This window comes from Siphateles boraxobius, unplaced genomic scaffold, assembly GCF_051911475.1.
Source record: "Siphateles boraxobius isolate OS27281-9 unplaced genomic scaffold, OSU_SipBor_1 17, whole genome shotgun sequence".
NCBI lineage: Eukaryota > Metazoa > Chordata > Actinopteri > Cypriniformes > Leuciscidae > Siphateles > Siphateles boraxobius.
This window is the reverse complement of record NW_027508777.1, coordinates 10,176,008-10,195,411: the sequence shown is the minus strand read 5'-3', so window position 1 is coordinate 10,195,411 and position 19,404 is coordinate 10,176,008. Positions and strand designations below refer to the sequence as shown.

Here is a 19,404-nt window from a genome sequence, read left to right as displayed (position 1 = left end):
CATGAAAGCTAATAAAGCAAGAATTATAAACGCTAATTGTCAACTTGAGAAAAAAACTTATGCACAACATATCAAAATAAAAGATGCTAAAATGTGCTTTAAACATGACTGTCAGAAGGAAATCAGCACTTACATGGATACTTTTTTTGTATTAATAATATAATGTCTATAATAATATTTGTAATAGTTTTTTGTGATCAGAACATATATCTATTTTTCATAACATTAACACCTTCACACAGAGCAAAAACTTTACTTTTTTGTATGTTACTGTTGTTTACAAGACAAATGGTCTGTTTATTAATTGGGCTCTGATACAGGATGGAATATCACATTTCTGTGTCTGATTTATTAATTACACACAGGTTTGGTAAATCAACAGTAATTCGTAAACTCGACGTAGGGCACGTGCAGGAGGAGGAGAGCAGTCGTGTCATATGACTTAAATGAGCGCAGGTTGAGATTGAGCTCACAGTCACACGCTCAGCTGCTGCTTAACCGGGTCACACTCAGTTCGGGCGTCGTTCTCTGTCTGCTCTGAGGAACCATCAACCCGTCGCAATGGCTGTCCGCGGTTGTGTGACCTTGCTCTTTTTTCTGCTGAGTGGTACGTACGACTATTTTGTTGAGTACTTCATTTCAGATGGTGTCACGTTTCAAAAGCAGACATTGAAGTTTATTTTTGAGAGGTTTACGCAGGCCCACAGGAGCGCGAGAACCTTTTAGCATTAGCTGCTAGCGTGAATTTTTACCTACGCCAGTAGCAAGCGCGTTAGATAATCATAAAGACTGTCAGCTTGTGTTATATCGGTTTTACATTCTTTGCATTGTTTTAAAAACCATTTATACAATTCAAGTGATAAATAAATTATTTAAAAAAATACGTTAATAGATACCATCAGCAGTAGCAGCGATTTTAGGTTAAAACAAAAAACAGTTAAAATGTTTAGGAAACGTTGAATATTGTATAATTAGTAAAACTATGAGCATTGAGCTATATACAAACTCCTGGCCGTTTCTCTGCCCAGTCGCTGTCTAACTTAACTTACATGGGCATCCTGGACTCAACATTTAAAGTGTTGATATCCAGTATCTTATTGGTGTCTAATTTGGAAGTTCACTAGGTTTTCAGACACCGCCGGGTTAATTCAAGCTAGGTAGTAAAAAAGCCAGTAAATCATGTGCAGTTATGTTAACTAAAGTGTTAAATATGATCAGATTAAATGAAATGCGTTGTGACCGAGATCATTGTGTTGAGAAGACTGGCGTGTTTAAATATTTATGAATGCCTTTATGAATAACTTTAACATCAATTTGGCAATTATTTTAAAAAAAATTGTTTTATTTGTTCAGCGTAATCTTCTCACTTGACTCATTTAAAGTAACAAGCATGTGACCCTGAAGTGCTTATTCTGTGTATTTATCTGCCACACTTGTTCATCATGTGATGGGTTTCTGTGTGATGACCAATGTTAATGATTTAATCAAGCGATGGGACAGTCACCAAGTGCCCATGATCGTAAAACTGGAAAGGTTTACACAACTTTAAAATCTGAACACATTTTAAAACGCTTTGCATCATGCACTTGCCAGATTTGTAAGTGGTTAGTCAAACTGGGCATCATACACTAAATGATTGAGTTTCACACACTACCAGGCATTTAGGTCGTTCTGAACACAAACTTGTGGATAAATGTGCGCCTTGTTGCTTAGAGATGAAATTCATCCGACAAATTCAAATCAAAGTCATTCAATGACAAACGAAGACAGTCGCTGCATTAAAATTGAATGGTTCCCTGCTATATACATTATGTGAAAAACGGTATGACAAGAGTAATGTCCTAGTACTTAGTTTTTGAAAAATTGAGACATTCTGAAATGTGTCATACTCATCTAGAGTTTTTTTTTTTAAATGGTTGCAAAGTAAATTCAAATGTTGTACTTGCACAGACAGTACATGTTTTTAGATGAAACTCAATATCAAACATGTCTGATATTTATAAAATAGTTTGAAGCTACAAAATCTGTGCCCATCTTACACCTTTTTTTTTTATTGAAATTTGAACTGACTGCCCAAAATCAGCAGATCAAAGAAAAATCTGGTAAAAAGCGGTTGTGTAGGCCTATTTCAGCCTTAAGTCAGTTGTCCTAGACAACAGTAGATCAAATTCAATCTTTTAGAGTCAGTTTGCTGTCAGGAAAGCTTTTGGAATGTGCTTGGATTGCGGTTTTTATTTCCCTATGCATGGAGGTGGTTGAAAGATTCTGGCGTGCTTCAATTCTTTCACTTTGGGTAAGCTGAACCAGTAACTGTCTTCATGTATTTTATGGTGTTTATTATACAATAAGTTAAAATAGATTTTGAAAAGTTAAACGGGCAGGTTTGTGCATTCCCAGTGTCACAATTCACAACGATGTGAAGCATGTGTAAATAAATGCATTCATTTCTAATATTCTGCTTTCACCCTCCACAGGTATTGTGCATGCTGATGATCTGGTGACATCACTGCTACCTGCAGCAGAGACCAGTACAAGCAGACTCCCAGTCATGCCTGCTGGTGTGATCCCAACTTTCTCACAGCAGAAGCCGACTAATGCCACCACAGTTCCTCCAACTATCACACAACACACGCCGACTAATACCACCACAGTACTTCCAACTACCACACAACACAAGCCGACTAATACCACCACAGTACTTCCAACTACCACACAACACAAGCCGACTAATACCACCACAGTACCTCCAACTACCACACAACACAAGCCGACTAATACCACCACAGTACCTCCAACTACCACACAACACACGCCGACTAATGCCACAACAGTACCTCCAACCACACAACACACGCCGACTAATGCCACCACAGAACCTCCAACAACCATGCATAGCAACACAACAAATTCTACCACTCAAGCACCAACTACCACACACCCAAATGCTACAACAGCCCCGACTCCTCCCCCGACCACTCCTCCTGTCCCCAACCCAACTGTTGGAAACTACAGCGTCAAGTCTGACAATGTCTCAGCCTGTCTTTTGGCAAAAATGGGCCTTCAGTTCAGCGTCAAAATAAGTGGGGTATGTATAAAACGATCTGTATAGAGGACTGCGTATTTTTGTTATCTTTTACTGCAAATTTGTTGTAATAAACTCTCACGCCACTGCTAGTCTTATTTTATTCTTTCTGTTTAGAATGGCAGCGTTCAGACTCTTAATCTTGACCCAAGTCCTAATGTAACGGAAGCAAGTGGAACCTGTGGAATTGGTGGAAGTGACTCTTCCCTTGTACTGAAGTCAAAGGAAATGACTGTTCATTTTGTCTTCACAAACGTAAGTCTTTAAAGAAGCGAGTCAAATATATTGTCATAAGTGAGGTAAATGTTCTGGGTTGGATTGTTTTTGTCTTCTGACTAATGCACACTCCTGGCAGTTCTTCAAGTCCCCCTGCAGTCAATTTTGTCCCTTAACTCATCTTTGATAAAATGAGTTTTTTTGTTGGGTAATTTCCTCATGGCTTAATTTAACTACACCTTGTTAAATTTAGTATATGCAGAACCATGAAAATGCAAATTAGTCGCTCAACTGTAATAAATACAAGTGGAAATATTGGTTTAATTCAGCCATATTTTTGAACCAGAACCTGATTCAGAAGAAAGAGGAAGAGCGAATTATTCAGGCTTGTCTAAAAGTTGATGTAGCAGAATGGTAATGCGTTTTATAAATCGCACTACAACGTTAGACGCATAACAGTAATTGATATAATTAGCCTTTTGCTGGACTGTTATTAAACGGCTAATAATGTGTAGCTAATGTTACAAACCATGTTCCCTTTCATCTTCTCGGGAGTTAGACCACTGCCTTAAAATCAGCATCCTTAATGCTTTAAACATCAGAGACTCAGTGGAAAAAGACATAATACATAAATACATCGTAACACGCCTCATGTACATAATCCACCCGCTATATAAACCTAATTTTTCTGTCCCTTCATAAAGGCATTCTTTTGCTCAATGTGTTAAAATGCCCACCGAGCATAAGAATAATAGATAATATTAGTCAAATAGGGCAGTCCAGACTAACTCATGTTTCTGTAAACGGGTGAAGATCCTCCATGATGCGCTCGTGCAAGAATCCATTATCACTGAAGCATATTTTGATTAGACTCAACTGAAAAATAAAGTCAAAGAGTTCATCTACAATAAAATTTGAAAACCTATTTTAATTTTTTTCATCAAATGAGTCTCACCATGAATATAGCCGGGGTAGCTGGCAATGCATTAAACTATAAACAAACATAAGAATAGGAAATGCCCTGCACTTTGACAGGATTCACCTTGACTTACTCCGCAATGGTGTTGACTAATGAACACATCATGGTTTGGTCTAAAACATTTTAAAAACACCACATGGGCTTATATACTTTAACTTGATTTTCACCACAGGTGGTCTAAAAGTATTGTACACTGTGGGTTTCTTTTTATGAATTTGTGCAATACAATTTTTGCACGATCTGCTCGCGCCCCACTGAGGGTTAGGTTTAAGGATGGGATTGGGGTGGTCCATGCATGCTTCACAATCTAAAGTTTTAATACAAATTAATACTAAATTGCCAATTCAACATGTTACAACATTATATCAGGTTGCTATATTTGTTTTTACAGGTTTCACAGAAGTTTCATCTACATGCTTTGACCTTCTCTGTTGATCTTGGAAATGGTAAGATTTTTAATGTGAAAACTGTTGCCAATAAATGGCCAAAAGTTAATGCAACACCTAAAAGTTAATGTTACAAGTGAATTTAGGCATCACTATTATAATTTACAGTGAGAAATGGATATTTGCTGAAGATTACATTTACCAGAATTAAATTGGTGATTATGCTCAAATGTGTTCACTAATTTCCACTCTCGACAATGAAATGGCCAATATCGACCGCTACAGAAATTCTCTATCAGCCTAAAGCAATATGATGCAAATATATTGAGAAATGCAGCACCTTTAAAGATGCAGCATTTCTTATGTAATCACATTCTGTCCTCTGATTTGTGGCCTCAACAGGGAGCATTTTCAGGGATTCCAATCATAATCTATCTCTGTGGGAGGCATCTTTTGGGAGCTCATACATGTGCAGGAAAGAGCAGAGTTACAACATCTCCGACAAGCTTACCGTCCACACGTTCGAGCTACAAGTGCAGCCCTTCGCAGTCCAGAAGAACATGTTTGGCACAGGTATGCGTTTGTGATTTCTAAAGAATGAAGCTGAGCCAATTACCTCATCGGAGGGAATTAGTCCAGTTATGCATTAATGTTTTTTATATGCGTTGTGTCCTTTAGTGCTATAACTTATCGGATACTTTTCTACTCCCACTACAGCTCAGTCTCAGTTTCAATGCGCATTGCTTTTCAGAGTGGTTTGTGACCACTGGAAAACCAAAGCAGTTCTGTGTGAATCTTTCACTTGTTGATGTGAATTTTGAAATGCAGGCACAGCAATCTGATAAACCCATTGGGTCTCATTCACTTATTGCGTAGATTATTTCTTATTTGTACGCATAGGAGAAATTCTCATGAAAAATCTCCACCTAATTCGCAACCCATTTGAACTCACATGAGTTTGTTTTTTACCTCATTCTGATGTGTGAATTTGGAGTTTTAAATGAGCGGGTATGTGCTCAAGGTTAGTCATTTGCGTAAAACGTGCCCAAACATCTCCATATAAGGGTGTTCCGTGCACACTCCTTGCAGCTTTTAATCACTTGTCAAACTTAATGCTTTTTGCAGATGTGCTCTCGCCTGGTCGTTGAGCAATGCAGAGTGTGCCATTCTTGCTAGTTCTCACAACACCTTTTTATACAGACCTCTCATTAGCCAGCTGTACACGCGCATATATCTGCGTTCTTCAGAGAAACCTTGCGGCTTTTCTTACTTTAACTTTATGATGGATTGTATTTATATAGTTTTACATATTGGATTATATAATCCAATTAATGCAACGTACTTAAATATAATTAGTCATTTTAGGATGAAATAACTTAATATGATAAGGCCGTATGGGAGTAAGTGCTTTTTGCATACGTGTGGTTTCAGTTCCAATGTTTTTCTGTAAATTTAGAATAGATTAAGACACTTTTGGTAAATCGTGTTTGTTCTTAAAATCGTTCATATGCACATTTCATTCAAATTTATGCGTATGCTTTGTGAATGAGACTCATTGTTTCTGTGATCATATCAGAATGGTTGTGAATAGCTACACCAAGATAACTGATAGTAAGATGTATATGCAAAATTTACTTGACTTAAACAGAAAGATGAATGACAGGTCTGAAATTTCCTGCAATCAATCCTGATAGATCTGAATAAGTTACTTTTTGTATGCTCACTGTGAGGAAAGGATGTTTAAGTGTCTCTCCAAGGCTTCAACAATTATTTATCTTCAGTGTCACATTATCCTTCAGAAGTAATTCTAATATATTGATTTGCTGCGCAAGCACACATTATTTCTATATATAGCTTTTTTTCTCTCTTATAACAAATGGTTAATTCTACAACTATCTATGAGGTCTCAAAGAAATGTCCCAGTATTACCAGATCAAGTGTCTGTGATTTATTTCTGAAGTGTTGAATATCTGCAGTGGTATTAATGAAAAGATGGCAGCTTCATCTTATGTTCATTGATGTTCTCTTTGTCTGCAGCCCATGAATGTTCAATGGATGACACCAGCCTCTTAATCCCAATCATTGTTGGTGCCGCTCTGGCTGGTTTGATTTTCATTGTTGTGATTGCATACGTGATTGGTCGACGAAGGACCTATGTTGGATATCAGACATTATAATGCAACAGAATCAAATCCTGAGTGTTTTAAGGGATGCGCAATCTGTTCCTGGACCATTGTAAATATTGTGGGTTTTTGTGCAATCTCAATTGGCAACTGACACAGGGCCACAGGAGGCAAAAAAAATGTGTCCTTAATAATCCACTGGCCCCTTAAACTGCAACACATTAAAATCTAAAGATACAGTGGCACTCCAGGACCAGAGCTCCCTATTGTGAATACATTTTGTCTGCATCACCCCCCCCCCCCCCCACACCCCCAGTAAGAAGTAAGTGCATCGTCTTTTTACAATTTCATCGTAAGTGCAAGTCGTAGTACCATGCTATTCAAAATATTCATATGCAAGAACAAAGTTGTGTGGCTAATTTAAAGTTTCATTGCTCCATATCAGACCCTGCACTTGCTTCTATTAGACATTCCTTCAATTTTGTTCATTTGAATATTTTATCATTTATTTTTGTGCCCATCATTACTGTATCCACAGCTTTAAACTGAAACAGTGTTTTATTCACCTGTCTTGTAGCATTTTGGTTAAATATTAAAATTACTTCCAGAAACGGCTTGTTACTGTGCACTATAGTGGCTGGACAACTGACTTTTATTGAGATCATGCGCTTTTGCAATGTGTCTGTCATCTTGTATTTCGAGTGGCTGTGCGGGAGATTGCTACACTGAGAAAACATCTAAAAATGCTGGATGGCCTTTTCCAACAACTGAAATTCTAGAACAGAAAAACAAATGCTTCGATGTTTAAACTTCCATGACAAGCATTTTAAAAACGCAAACCATTGTAATAAAAGTAGGCCTGGTGTTGTTGTTTTTTTGCATTTAAATGCTGTTACTAAATAGTTTTTGGGAATGTTTTGTAAATTGTTTTTTTTGGGGTTAAAAAGGGAAGATGAGTTCTAAATTAAAAATCTTGTTCGCTTTTACAGTAACTTTGAATTCTTTACAGCTACTATAGCCTAAAAGATATGCTGCTTTTTGCTAATACTACTGTGAATTGTATTTGCTGCGAGATCAATTTTTGCACCAGCTTGAACCCACTTTTGGTAGTGGCTGTGGATTGATTAACCCCCCCCCCCCCCCCAATTTATACATGACTTGTTTTGGTTTTCATTTGCTGAGCCTTTTCAGAATGTTATTTGCTTTCTCTTATGTCTATATTCTTTTAGCATTTATCGCATATAATGGCTCTAGGTTTCACAGTTGTTTTTTTCCCCCTTTCAGTTGTGGTGAATTTTTCCATGGTTTATGCACCATTCTAATTTAGTCTATGCAGCACCTGCACAGAATCTTGTGTAAATGTTTTTCACAATAGCCAGGATAAATTAAACCTTCAAATTTTGTGCCTTGCTTGATTACTTTTGCTTGCCATCCTATCACTTATCAATCACTTTTTAAATAAAATGAATCTATATTTGACTTTTCCTGCGCATACTTTTGTGACCGTTTTCTGACAGCAAACTTGTAAAAGGGATTCCTTATCTGACTACCCTAAAATTGTATGATTCATGAATTTGTTTTGCAATGGAAATGGCTGTTTTAATCAGCTTTTAGCTGCAATAAATGTAGAAAAACAATTGTGTATACATTAAAACTGGTGTGGGCCATCTTTTCATCCTTTAACACAAACATCATGCAAATGTTAAAGAATTTTTAAACACTTTAAAACATAATGGCTGTTTTCCCTTACTCATTCTCTTTATTTTCAGCTGAGGATTGCAAAGCAGATGAGCCTGATAACTTCATTGTCCCTATAGCGGTGGGAGTTGCCCTGGCTGTCCTCATTGTTATTGTCTTACTGGCCTATCTGATTGGAAGAAAGAGAAGTCAAACCTCTGGCTATGAGCAATTTGTTTCTTAATCAAAAATGTCAAGTGTCCATGCAAGTGCTGACAAATCTTGCAGAAATTCAGGAATCAGTTTTATTTGTCTTTTTGTGCACATGAAAATTATTTTGAAATGATTCATATTATATGAATTTGTATTTTCTTGCCAATACATTTTATAACATGATGTGGTGATTTTGTAAGGTAGGCCTGAATGGCACAATCTAACCTATTCTGCATCGGTCTGACTGAACCATTAGTTCTGTTGTGAATGTCACTCACCGCCCCTTTCTCTCTCCTTTTCTCCCAGCGGAGGAATGCTTTCTGGATTCTGATTTGAGTTTTCTCGTGCCCATTGCTGTGGGTGTGGCTCTCAGCTTCCTAATCCTCCTAGTGCTTATCTCTTACCTGATTGGCCGGCGGAAGAGTCGCACTGGTTACCAGTCTGTATAACTCAAGCTGCTGCCATCTTACCTCTAACCACGGCTTGTCCTTTTCCACTTATATTTGCTCCTCCTCCTCTCTTTTGGTCCTGTTGGCTTCTTCTTTTGCCCTGCAAACTGCTCGACCCTCCTCACTTGCTGGTGCTAACTGCTGATGACACCAGTTTTTAACATGTCTAATTGCTCTAATCATTTAATTTCCTCTTTACGATTTAAACTTTTTATGACTTATGTGGTATATTTCTGCTTAATCACACTCGAAGCAATGTCAACTGGCATGATTAATTTGTTTAGTGTAAGCACAGGCTGTCTAAATAACCTGGCATTGTGCTGTATGTTAAATGCATGAAGAAAAAAAAGATGAGCTCCCTGATTTCTTGCTCTAAGGATGCTCCGTTCTGATTGCTGTGACTTAAATTCATGTGAACTATTATGAATGATGCAAGTTTTGAATTAGGAATCCCTTGATTATTAACCATTGAATGTAAATGCCCAATTAGTTCTGTAATTGTAATCTTGTGGGGGGTGAAAAGTATACTGGCACATTTTCTTAATCAGCAGAACTAATAAGTCACACTCTTGCACTTAGCACATTGTATTATAAAGGGACACTTTTTTGTGTGTGTGAAATTTACCAGGATTTTAAAGAGGATTTTGTTGATTTATGCTTTTGATTCATTAGGTCCCTCTCAGGGAATGTTGGAAGTGTTAAATAGGCCTGTTTGTACATGGGTTTGTGAATTTAGTTGTCCATTTCTCTGAACACACCCATACAATGTACAAAATACACCGTTTCTATGACCAAAGCTACAGTTTCTAGTCCATCTTCAGTCTAATTCCTGCTCAGCATAGTGAAAATGTTAATGTACCCAGACAATTTCATGGATATACTTTTATTTTATTTTCCTGCCCAAAGGGTTTAGCTATTAAAACAAACACAATTAAAGAGAATATCATTGTTGTACTATAACGTGCCTTTTAGTTGCAATTTTTTTTGTTCTATTGGACCTATATCTGTTAAGTAAAGAATGTTGGTTCAAGTTTCAAAGTGGAAAAATTTCAATAAAATAGCATTTGTTTTTGTATAGTTTTCTTCCTCTGTTGGTTCCCTTTCTTGCTCTCTGACTTGATGAAATCAACATTTCCCAGTGTTAGACCTGATCTGTTAAACTTGCATGGTTTACATGACTTTTACAGTCATAATCTCCAAGCTTCCCCTGATGGACTTCGATCAGCAGTGTTCCTATAAAAATTACTGCTGTCATAAATGATTCTCTTACTGGAATAGAAGTGTCTCTCTTTGACCAGCATTACAGCAAGAACTGCTTATCAGATGCACATGACCGCATGGAAGATTGTGTGTAGTGCTGATATTTTTGTTTGTATGATTTATGGGTTCAACATTTTGTCATTTATTCTACGAAAAGGATCATCACATGCAATTTATTATAAGAGACATTATTTTCAAAACACATCACAGCTGATGTTACTTTAAAAGAGAATGGAAAACTGAGCAGAAAGGTTTGATTCCGGTTAATTCTCATCCATCTTTATTGTTTATGCTAGAACATGAGTGCGTTTAAAAACATGAGCTGGAAAATCTTTGTCAGCCAGTGGATATTTCATTGTAATTACTGAATAACAAAGATGTGCAGTAACCAATTTCCATCTCACTATTACACTGCTTTTACCATGTCAATATATTCAAATACAATTAATAAATAATACTGTTGAAATCCTTCTTACAGGTAACAGCAGGTATTTTCACTCAGATGAATTATGTGAAATACTCTATTTCGTTTTAAGAAGTGTTGGTTGCATGCTCGACAAAAGAAAGATTTTAACTTGTATTAAATTATGAAGCTCTGAAAATTATGAAATGGGATTTCAGTCAAATACATTTGCCTCTGGAATCAAAATTTAGTATCCAAAAAAAAAAAAAAAAAAAACATTTAGTCCAAAAATGTACAGTTTCAGTTATTAATTCTAAACCACATCTGATTTTTATTCCAATAAATGAGCAAGTAAAAAGATAATGTTAAGTTATTTTCTGCCTTTTTTTTTCGTCCAGAGGGGGAATATGGCGACGGTGACTTAATGGAGAAAAACATTTTTTTTAAAAAGTTGTTTTAATGTGTTATATACACATCTGAATTACCAAAATAACAATATAAGTTTTAATACATGTTAATTCTATAATCTACACAGATCTAGAGATTTGTTTTGCCTACGTCTCACTGTAGACTGTTCGTTTGAGTGATTATGCCTATAGCTATAATGGTGACCTACGAATTTGGACATCTTTTCATATTTTTATTTTATCCAATAAAGAAACAAAGGCAGGTGTGAGTCTCTAGTGGCTGGGTACTGAATGTTACGTTACTGAATGTTACGTTACTGAATGTGATCTATAAACCTCAGTCTTTGCTTACTGGGAAATCCCTTGTTTGAAAAAGTAGTCAATTAACACAGCTCTGACACGAATAGCACAGTGGCTGCCGGAGGCATAATCAGAGGGCTAATGGGTAAAGACAGCACCCAGTGTGCTATTTCATTCATTATACATACTCTGAGAATTTTCATTTCAATTTCCCTACGTCTACTGCGATCCTACGCCCCCACTTGTAAAGTGAAAGACACGCTACCCAGGAAACGGTCGGTTGCTGAATCGTTGATGATGCCCTTGCCGTTTAGTTTGCATTGAACATGTAGTTGGGTCTCGGACTGGACTCCAGAAAAGCGCACAGCCACCAGTGGGGAAGAGTAGTTTACCTGTTTGTAGAAATGGTGAAAAATACTATGAAATGCTATTGAATTTTTAGGGATTCTGAGATGTGAAATAGCCATAGGATCACTTACATGTCTCAGTTTCCCATAATAGGGATAGTACCGCAAGTTGAAGACGTTGTTTGGAAAGAACTCGACATCTCCGAGAACTTCTGTTGACCCTTTCTGGAAAATCATTGGAGAAGAACCAAAATTGTCACTGTTTAATGACAAACTGCAAAGAAATTGGGTTATGTAATATATTAAATAGTTATTGTATAAATTCTTATACAGTATAAATGGATTAATAATTATTACTATTCATTATTATAGGCCTACTAGTAATTAATTATTACCTTTACTCCACATGTAACGTTTACTGGAGTGCCTTGACCAGGCAGATACCCGAGAATCTGTCAGAAAACAGTCAAGCGTTTTACATACCACTTAACTAGCTATTGAGACTGGACTGATTACATTATAAACTGCAGGATGTGCTCATTTAGTCATCGCTTATATTAACCACAAGATGGCACTAGAGCTTCAGAGCTGTATTTATTCCGTATTTGGGGGGGCTTTGTTCTGCCACCAAAATAATTTTTGTATAGTATGTTCCACCACACGATTATAATCTCACCCGATTCATTTTAACGATGATGCAGGGTTTTCCCTTAGAGTATCCGAAATCTTTGTCATGCGTGCCGGAGCATTCGCCCAGCATGGACCTCTTAAACTGACATGCCTTGCGCTCGGCACTCTCCTCTAAGTCGTCCTGCATGAAATACGTATTTCCTTCACATGGAATGTTCCGCCTCTCCTGCACTTTATCATCATAGGCTGGATATGGCCATGGCGGGAAACCATAATAAAAGACATGGAAGAGAAAAATAGAGAGAGAGAGAGAGAGAGAGAACATAAATTAACCAAACAATGGCTGAGGCCCAGCCTGGCCTCTACAACTTACAGGCTAGCACAAAAAGTGGGGCCCTGGCAGAACTGAACAGTTACACTGAGTGAATAAAAGGGTTTCCCCTCCTTGTCAGTATTTCTATAGACAGCAGGACTTGTTAAACAGTGTGCTGGGACGATTTGAATCTGTGCCCGCTGAACAGAAAACGTAACTTCCCTGTTAAATTAGTGGTTCAGCTAGTTCTCTCATGCAGGACTTACGTTTCAAATGGGCTTCCAGTGCTTTCGCATACTTCTTCCATGATTTTTGGTCAGAGGCGTTGAAAGCAATGTCAAACCCATGAGCAACATGTTCTACATGAGGTGACATTGTCAAACCTGCCAGGAGACAGAGAAGATTGTATTAGAATTTTATTTATGTACTTATATAATAATACAGTTTAGAATAATAAAATAATGATTGAATAATGATTTTTATTTTAAATCTAAAAAATAAAATATTATTAATCTCCAAGCAAGTGCAATTTTAAATAATCCATCCATCCGTCTAACATTACTTTTGTCATTAATTGTAATAATCCAGTGAGATTTTTGTATGCACTAAATCCAGAAGAACTGCAGCAACATCTCCAAGACCCTTCAAGAAACCGACCTGCAAAGCTACCTGAAAAACTATGTTCAAGTGTACCTGGACAAAAGCTGTTTTAAACGCAAAGGGTGGTCACACAAAATATTTATTTGAAGTTAATTGATAAATAAAATCTATTTATGATATTATTTTTGAAAGCATTGTCAATTTACAGCAAGTGCCTAAAACTTTTCACAGTACTGTAGCTTTGACTTCAAGCGTTTTGGAGACATTTCTGCAGTTCTTCAGGATTTAGTCTGTCTCAGTTTTCTCATGTAATCATAGACGGACTCATGATGGTCAGATCCAATCTCCGTGTGGATCATACCGGCTGTTGTCAGACTCCTTGTGCATACAGAAATCTCACTGGATTATTACAATTAATGACAAAAGTAATGTTTGGACATGTAAACTGATATTTCCTTCTGATATACAGCAAAATTTATAAATAACAGGCTTAAAACTATTTTTTGGGTGAAAATATTAACGTGCCTAGGACTTTTTTATTGCACAGTACATGCTTTTTGAAAGTTCAAAAAGTAAAATGCTGATTTTTCCAACCTGGTGGCATCACCCTGTCATTGTAGGTGGGAGAATATGGACTAATCGACCACATCAGGCAGCACATGCAACCAGCAAACATGGCCGCGAGGAAAATGTATAATGCTGAGTAGAAGAGCAGAATAAGGCCTGAAAAAAAGAAGAATAAAGCAAGATTTCATTGAGGAAACCCCTTGTATGTATTTATCAAAATAACTGATTCACATATCGAGGAATTGCATATATAGAATGTGAGATCAGGTTAACACATTTTGTCATAAAATAATTTCTTTTAATCAACTGAGCATTCAAATACGCTACACTTTTTAATTTGTTAGTAATTATTTTTCCATAACCTTTCCATTATAGAAGAGTTCAAGACGCTTAAGTCAATGAAACTTTGAGAGTTAAAAAAAGCGCAACCATTGTCCTTTAATTTTCAATTAAGACTCCATTAACAGCTGATCGAATGGAACAGGTCGTCAAACGGGACGCTTTTGCTGCGCAGGCAATTTTGCGGGGACTAGCTGCACCCCCCAGCTACAAAGGCCTTTCTGTTTGAGCCTAGTGAAAATTCTCCCAGCTGTCCTTTCACTCAGGAACACAGTGAACCTCCGGTTGCCATCATAGTGACGGTCTTTTGCAGCCATACAGAGCCACAGCCAGCTCCAAGGAGCCCGATCACCCCATTCTGGCATTGTGAGGCCTCTGCACTCTTCTTTCATGGGACACGCATCACAGCACTCCAGCAGCCCCTCCCCTGCTCCAAGGAAGACTACGGCTGTTTATTTAATCCACTTCAAGCACATTCCCCATCATATCATGCCCATCTAAAGCGTGGAGATGTTGCATTACATCCACTCTCAATACAAGGGCATTGGTGCATTGACATTTTCCTCCGCTATCCCCAGGATACTTTCATATTTCTGTTTAAAGTACTCGTCCCAATGGGAATTTGCTGTGTTGCTCAGCAACCGGACATTTAGCTGCAGCGATTGGCCGCTCTGTCATCGTCGGACTTCGTCAGGAAATGCTCACTGCCAAAAAAGTTCTGAGCTCGGACACACACAAAAAACACTACATGTTAAATTGCGCCGTAGATTTGAGAGCGTGTTGGAGGAGATCTGGAGGTCAAGGGGGCTTTGGGAAAGAGGGAGAGGAAAGCACGGTAGGGGTAAATGGAATGTGATCCCGGGCCAGCAAAGGGACTGTGACATTCGCTCTCCCACTGAGGACCATTCCCCAGGCAGTCTGTTTTTGTCAAGATGTCTCTAAGCTATTCTGTGCACCTAAGTAAACAGTAAGCTTGGACATGCACGCACACATGCACCCTCAGTGACAACGTGCACACACACACACACACACAAACTTTCTGTCTGAGCGAGCAGAAGCACAATTCATCCCCCCTTCATCCCCACAACTCATTCCCACTACAAATAACTCCACTAAACATGGAAAATAATGAGCAAAAACAATAAGCAATGGTCTCACTTGCCTTTGCTTCTACGGCCAGACAGAACTTCACTAATTGAAGACTTTGTTTACAGTCCAAGTACAATTTAGATGCACTCCCTCACCCACAGACAAATACCCTCTGTTTTGCCATTAAAACAGGTATCTCATTGTGTACATTCAAATACAATTTTGTCTCATTACTCACTCCAGCTCTTCCCCGAGCGGCCCATAAACTCCTTCGTTTCGGCGTTCCACAGGTAAGTCTTTAGGTCGTCGATTTTCTCATGCAGCGTCCTCTTGGGTTTTGGCTTGGGCTTCCATTTCTCAAAGTTAAGGTCATCCTGCTCCAGAGGCTGATGTTCTACCAATCCTTCCTGTTCCACTTCCATGGCCTCAGCTAGTTCGTGTTTATGAAGTGATCCTGCACGCTAAAGATAAGATGGAAAGTTGAAAAATAGTATTCACAAATAATTTTCTGAATCAGTTCCCTGCAACAAGCATTAAATGTAAAAACTCACTTTAATGTAGATAATATCTTCTGATGCTCTTAAAAAAGACCAGGAGACAAATGTTTATCTTCAAAACAGTTAAACGCAAGTGTAGGATCTCATTCAGTGTGAATGAAAGAAGTTTCAGAATCCCATTGATCTATGAGACGCAGAAGAGGACCCACACACTCGCTGACCCATGTTGGGAGATCTAACCTCTCACAGCTGCACAAGATCGGCAGGGTCACTCTTCAGCCAGATGTTACACACTCGTTCTCAATATCAAGACACACATAAAAATACACTTTAAAAACTGGTGAAAATACTTTCGCAGCATTTATTAATATAGGTTCATGTTAATTTCTACATTGAGAAAATGTTCAATATCATTGCAGTGCGAACGAACATGAAATAAAGATATTTAATATAATTGAATCAAACTGCCTACATTAGATTACAACAATAATAGTCCCTTTTTGAGAGTTCAGGTGTAAACAGCTCATTAAAGGGATAGTTCACCCAAAAATGAAAATTCTGTCATCATTTACTTACCTCAACTTCCATAGCATTTTTTTTTATGGAAGTCAATGGGCTCCATCAACTGTTTGGTTCCCGACATTCTTCAAAATATCTTCTTTTATGTTCATCAGATGAAATAAATTCATACAGGTTTGGAACAACTTGAGGGTGAGTAAATGATGACAGAATTTAAAAAGAAAAATTGGTTAGCTATCCCTTTAAGGTACCAAATGCCACTACAATATATCAAATACTAATAGTATAGGCTACTAATGATGAATGATTGCCAGTGTAAATTTACCTAAATAATGATGAACAGGTGAAACGCTTTTGGTGACACTCGACGGTCACTTTCTGTAGCAAAAATGAATTAAAAAAATGATACAAAAGAAAATGACCTACAAAACCGCGTTATATAGGTTCTATAATGTTTACTACTTTCTATTGTAGGTTATATAGCTCTAAATCCAGCAAGATATGGTCATTGCAATGCCCTCATCCCTAATCAAAAGTAACCACATTACTCTGGTGCATTGTGGTTATGGTCACTTGCCAGTTTTGAAACTTTGTCTTCCAGGAGCAGGTCCTCCGCCCCTCCCGCGGTAGAGTCGCGCTCCATGATCTCTCACTGAAGAATAAAGGTACTTGTTAAACCAATCACATATACGAGCGGTCCAAGCGATTTACTGAGAGATTTCAGTCCACGAATTAAGTCCGCAGCCGTCAAAAGGAAGTCAAATAATTGCTCAATCTTATTTCTTCTTCTTCTTCTTTTTAAGTGAAGATAAGAGAATATTTCGTTGTCTTCAGGAAAGAAAAGGGGGGAAGGAAAACATTAATGCTCAAAGTGCCCCCCAAAATAATGTCTTGATGAAGGCACTGGTGTGATGTCTTCAAGTTCACTTTACGCTGGCTGAACAAACGTTAATTCTGGTCAAGAAATGGTCGTGAATTTCATTGAGTTTTCCCCTTACAACGGATGTCGGGTGTGGAGGAGCTTCTTGCTATGAGTCGAGCATCATAGTGAATGGAGTTGAGCTGGAGAGGGAAAGTAGGGGTGGGATACAAAGTGGAGTTTTTTTGGCAGAAGCTTCGTTTGGTGTTGTGTGGAATTCTGCACACGCACACCACATCTCATTGTCTACTGAAACAAGCTCCGCAAAGACTCACAGCTTTATAAGTTTCTGTTCTGATCTGCATTTGCCGTTGTCAATCACTAACTAAGTACTGCATCAGCAACTAGTCTACATTAGAACAGTGAGGTTTAGTATGCACTTCACTAAACAATCCCCATTGACTCGCTGGGTTGTTGAACTGGAGAAAGATTAGCTATTCGCGCGCATTAAGGAGACAAACGCAAAATTGTGAAATAAGGGTCCGCTTTGGTCTGTGTTGGCGTCAAAAGCGTAATAAATTCAGAAAGTTGTCGTCAAGCTTAATATTTGTATACAGATCACGTTGCGCTCCCTAAACCCGCTGATTTTTTTAAACCTCAAAAGAACTCGCGTCATGGAAAATTCGGTCTTGTCTGGTTCTTTCTGCTTCTTTGGTGGAGAGCAGGTCATTCAAAGAAAGACCATCAAGGACTGAAACGAGCAAATGCAATCATTTACTTTGTGACAAAACTAGGCTGGAAGAACAGAGATTAATAGGCTATATTAATGTCGCCGCGTTTTATTTCATTACAGAAACAAGCAGGCCCATAGTGCTTGCTTGCTTGTGTAAAAAATGAAGGGTGATCGAAGCATATTCTTTTCCATTCAATTCCATTAACTTAAATAGGCCTATGTATTTACGTTACTCGGGTAGCAACAAGTAGGCTAAATGATCTAGCACCATGAAACTGAAATCACTTAAATATGGCGCAACTCTGCATCATCTCAATAGACTATAATTTTATTCATGAGAGTGTGTGTGAGATACAATATGAACAATGGGTGAGTTATTTCTAAATAAGCCAGTTGCAGGCTTATATATATATATATATATATATATATATATATATATTATAGTGATTATAGAAACTTATTCAGAACTTATTGTAAAATGTATTGTAAAACCCCTCAGAAACTTTCTTTTTTATTTTTAAACTTATTTGTGTTTCTTGACAAGACCAGTTGATGGAGCACTTTCATTAATTTGATATTGATTCAGGTTCAGGAGACATTCAAAATAGTCAACAAAGCTATATAGCTACACAAAATTATTATTATATAGATAGGCCTTTTGAATGTTCTTAAAGTATTTTCATGTAGCCTATTCTGTTAGCCTGCTTTTCTTTCCACGCTAAGTAGGCCTATTTGCAGACGTGGGCAGTAGCAAAGTACATTTACATGAGTAGGCTACTGTACTTAAGTACACTTTTTGAGTTTCTGTACTTTACTTGAGTAGGCTATTATTATTTTTTTGAAACTTTTTACTTTAACTTCACTACATTTTAAACACAAATAGTTGTAAGACAAACTTTTTACTCCACTACAATTCTGTTAAGGTCCTAGAAAGTCCGTCAGGGGATGAGTTTGGTTGCAGGGGTTGCATTTTGGGTGAAAATTAAAGCCTGGTTGACGTCAGATCCCGACGTCAGATTGACATCAACATCCAACGTTGGACAGACTTTTGGATTTTAGTTGGAAAATAAAGTCAGGTTGACGTCAGAACCCGACGTCAGATTGACGCCAGAACCCGACTTCAGTTTGACGCCAGAACCCGACTTCAGTTTGACGCCAGAACCCGACTTCAGTTTGACGTCAGAACCCGACTGATGTTGGTTTCTGACGTCAACCCGATTTTCATTTTCAACCACAATACAACGTCTGTCCAACGTTGGAGATTAATGTCAATCTAGTGTTGGATTCTGACATCAACCTGATTTTCATTTTCAACATTGGGTTTGGTCTTCTAAATGCGAATTTTGTCATTGTTTTGGAGCACACTAGCTTATATATAACAGTAAGGCTAAAATATTCATACCAAAAGCCAAAAAT

The 19,404-nt window shown here is 37.7% G+C and overlaps 2 protein-coding genes across 8 annotated transcripts; one reads left to right on the top strand and one right to left on the bottom strand.

The window, feature by feature from the left end:
* The first annotated feature begins 417 nt into the window (after nucleotides 1-417).
* Nucleotides 418-10,200, top strand: LOC143740313 (lysosome-associated membrane glycoprotein 2-like). 4 transcript variants are annotated; one of them, XM_077232444.1, is made up of 7 exons: nucleotides 460-607; nucleotides 2,475-2,834; nucleotides 2,877-3,085; nucleotides 3,200-3,337; nucleotides 4,669-4,723; nucleotides 5,066-5,236; nucleotides 8,556-10,200. In XM_077232444.1, the coding sequence occupies exons 1-7, from the start codon at nucleotides 562-564 to the stop codon at nucleotides 8,705-8,707; spliced, it is 1,131 nt and encodes a 376-aa protein (XP_077088559.1). In that variant the 5' UTR covers nucleotides 460-561; the 3' UTR covers nucleotides 8,708-10,200. The 4 variants fall into 4 exon arrangements, with proteins under 4 accessions (XP_077088558.1, XP_077088556.1, XP_077088559.1 ...); XM_077232443.1 differs by lacking the exon at nucleotides 8,556-10,200 and adding an exon at nucleotides 6,701-8,440 and having other exon boundaries at nucleotides 418-607; nucleotides 2,475-3,085; XM_077232441.1 differs by having other exon boundaries at nucleotides 454-607; nucleotides 2,475-3,085.
* A 437-nt stretch (nucleotides 10,201-10,637) lies between these two features.
* LOC143740314 (protein ATP1B4-like) lies at nucleotides 10,638-17,460 on the bottom strand. 4 transcript variants are annotated; one of them, XM_077232447.1, is made up of 10 exons: nucleotides 16,722-16,970; nucleotides 16,454-16,581; nucleotides 15,932-16,176; nucleotides 15,619-15,841; nucleotides 13,980-14,108; nucleotides 13,052-13,168; nucleotides 12,519-12,718; nucleotides 12,238-12,294; nucleotides 11,975-12,067; nucleotides 10,638-11,887 (listed from the first exon to the last, which is right to left on the bottom strand). In XM_077232447.1, exons 4-10 carry the CDS (start codon nucleotides 15,800-15,802, stop codon nucleotides 11,726-11,728), a joined length of 942 nt encoding a protein of 313 aa, XP_077088562.1. In that variant the 5' UTR covers nucleotides 15,803-15,841; nucleotides 15,932-16,176; nucleotides 16,454-16,581; nucleotides 16,722-16,970; the 3' UTR covers nucleotides 10,638-11,725. The 4 variants fall into 4 exon arrangements, with proteins under 4 accessions (XP_077088562.1, XP_077088561.1, XP_077088560.1 ...); XM_077232446.1 differs by lacking the exon at nucleotides 16,454-16,581 and having other exon boundaries at nucleotides 16,722-17,428; XM_077232445.1 differs by lacking the exons at nucleotides 15,932-16,176; nucleotides 16,454-16,581; nucleotides 16,722-16,970 and adding an exon at nucleotides 16,974-17,460.
* Between the last annotated feature and the right edge of the window lie 1,944 nt (nucleotides 17,461-19,404).

What these genes read in the sequence shown, in the direction of transcription:
- LOC143740314 (XM_077232445.1), bottom strand. Translation starts at nt 17,039, where the DNA reads ATGGAGCGCGACTCTACCGCGGGAGGGGCGGAGGACCTGCTCCTGGAA. An exon ending in AAGACAAAGTTTCAAAACTG is followed by an intron (nt 15,842 to 16,973) that starts GCAAGTGACCAT and finishes TCTTATCTTTAG; the next exon opens with CGTGCAGGATCACTTCATAA. An exon ending in TCATCGTTAAAATGAATCGG is followed by an intron (nt 12,295 to 12,518) that starts GTGAGATTATAA and finishes GTTTTCTGACAG; the next exon opens with ATTCTCGGGTATCTGCCTGG.
- LOC143740313 (XM_077232441.1), top strand. Translation starts at nt 562, where the DNA reads ATGGCTGTCCGCGGTTGTGTGACCTTGCTCTTTTTTCTGCTGAGTG. An exon ending in GCTCTTTTTTCTGCTGAGTG is followed by an intron (nt 608 to 2,474) that starts GTACGTACGACT and finishes CACCCTCCACAG; the next exon opens with GTATTGTGCATGCTGATGAT. An exon ending in CTCTGTTGATCTTGGAAATG is followed by an intron (nt 4,724 to 5,065) that starts GTAAGATTTTTA and finishes TGGCCTCAACAG; the next exon opens with GGAGCATTTTCAGGGATTCC.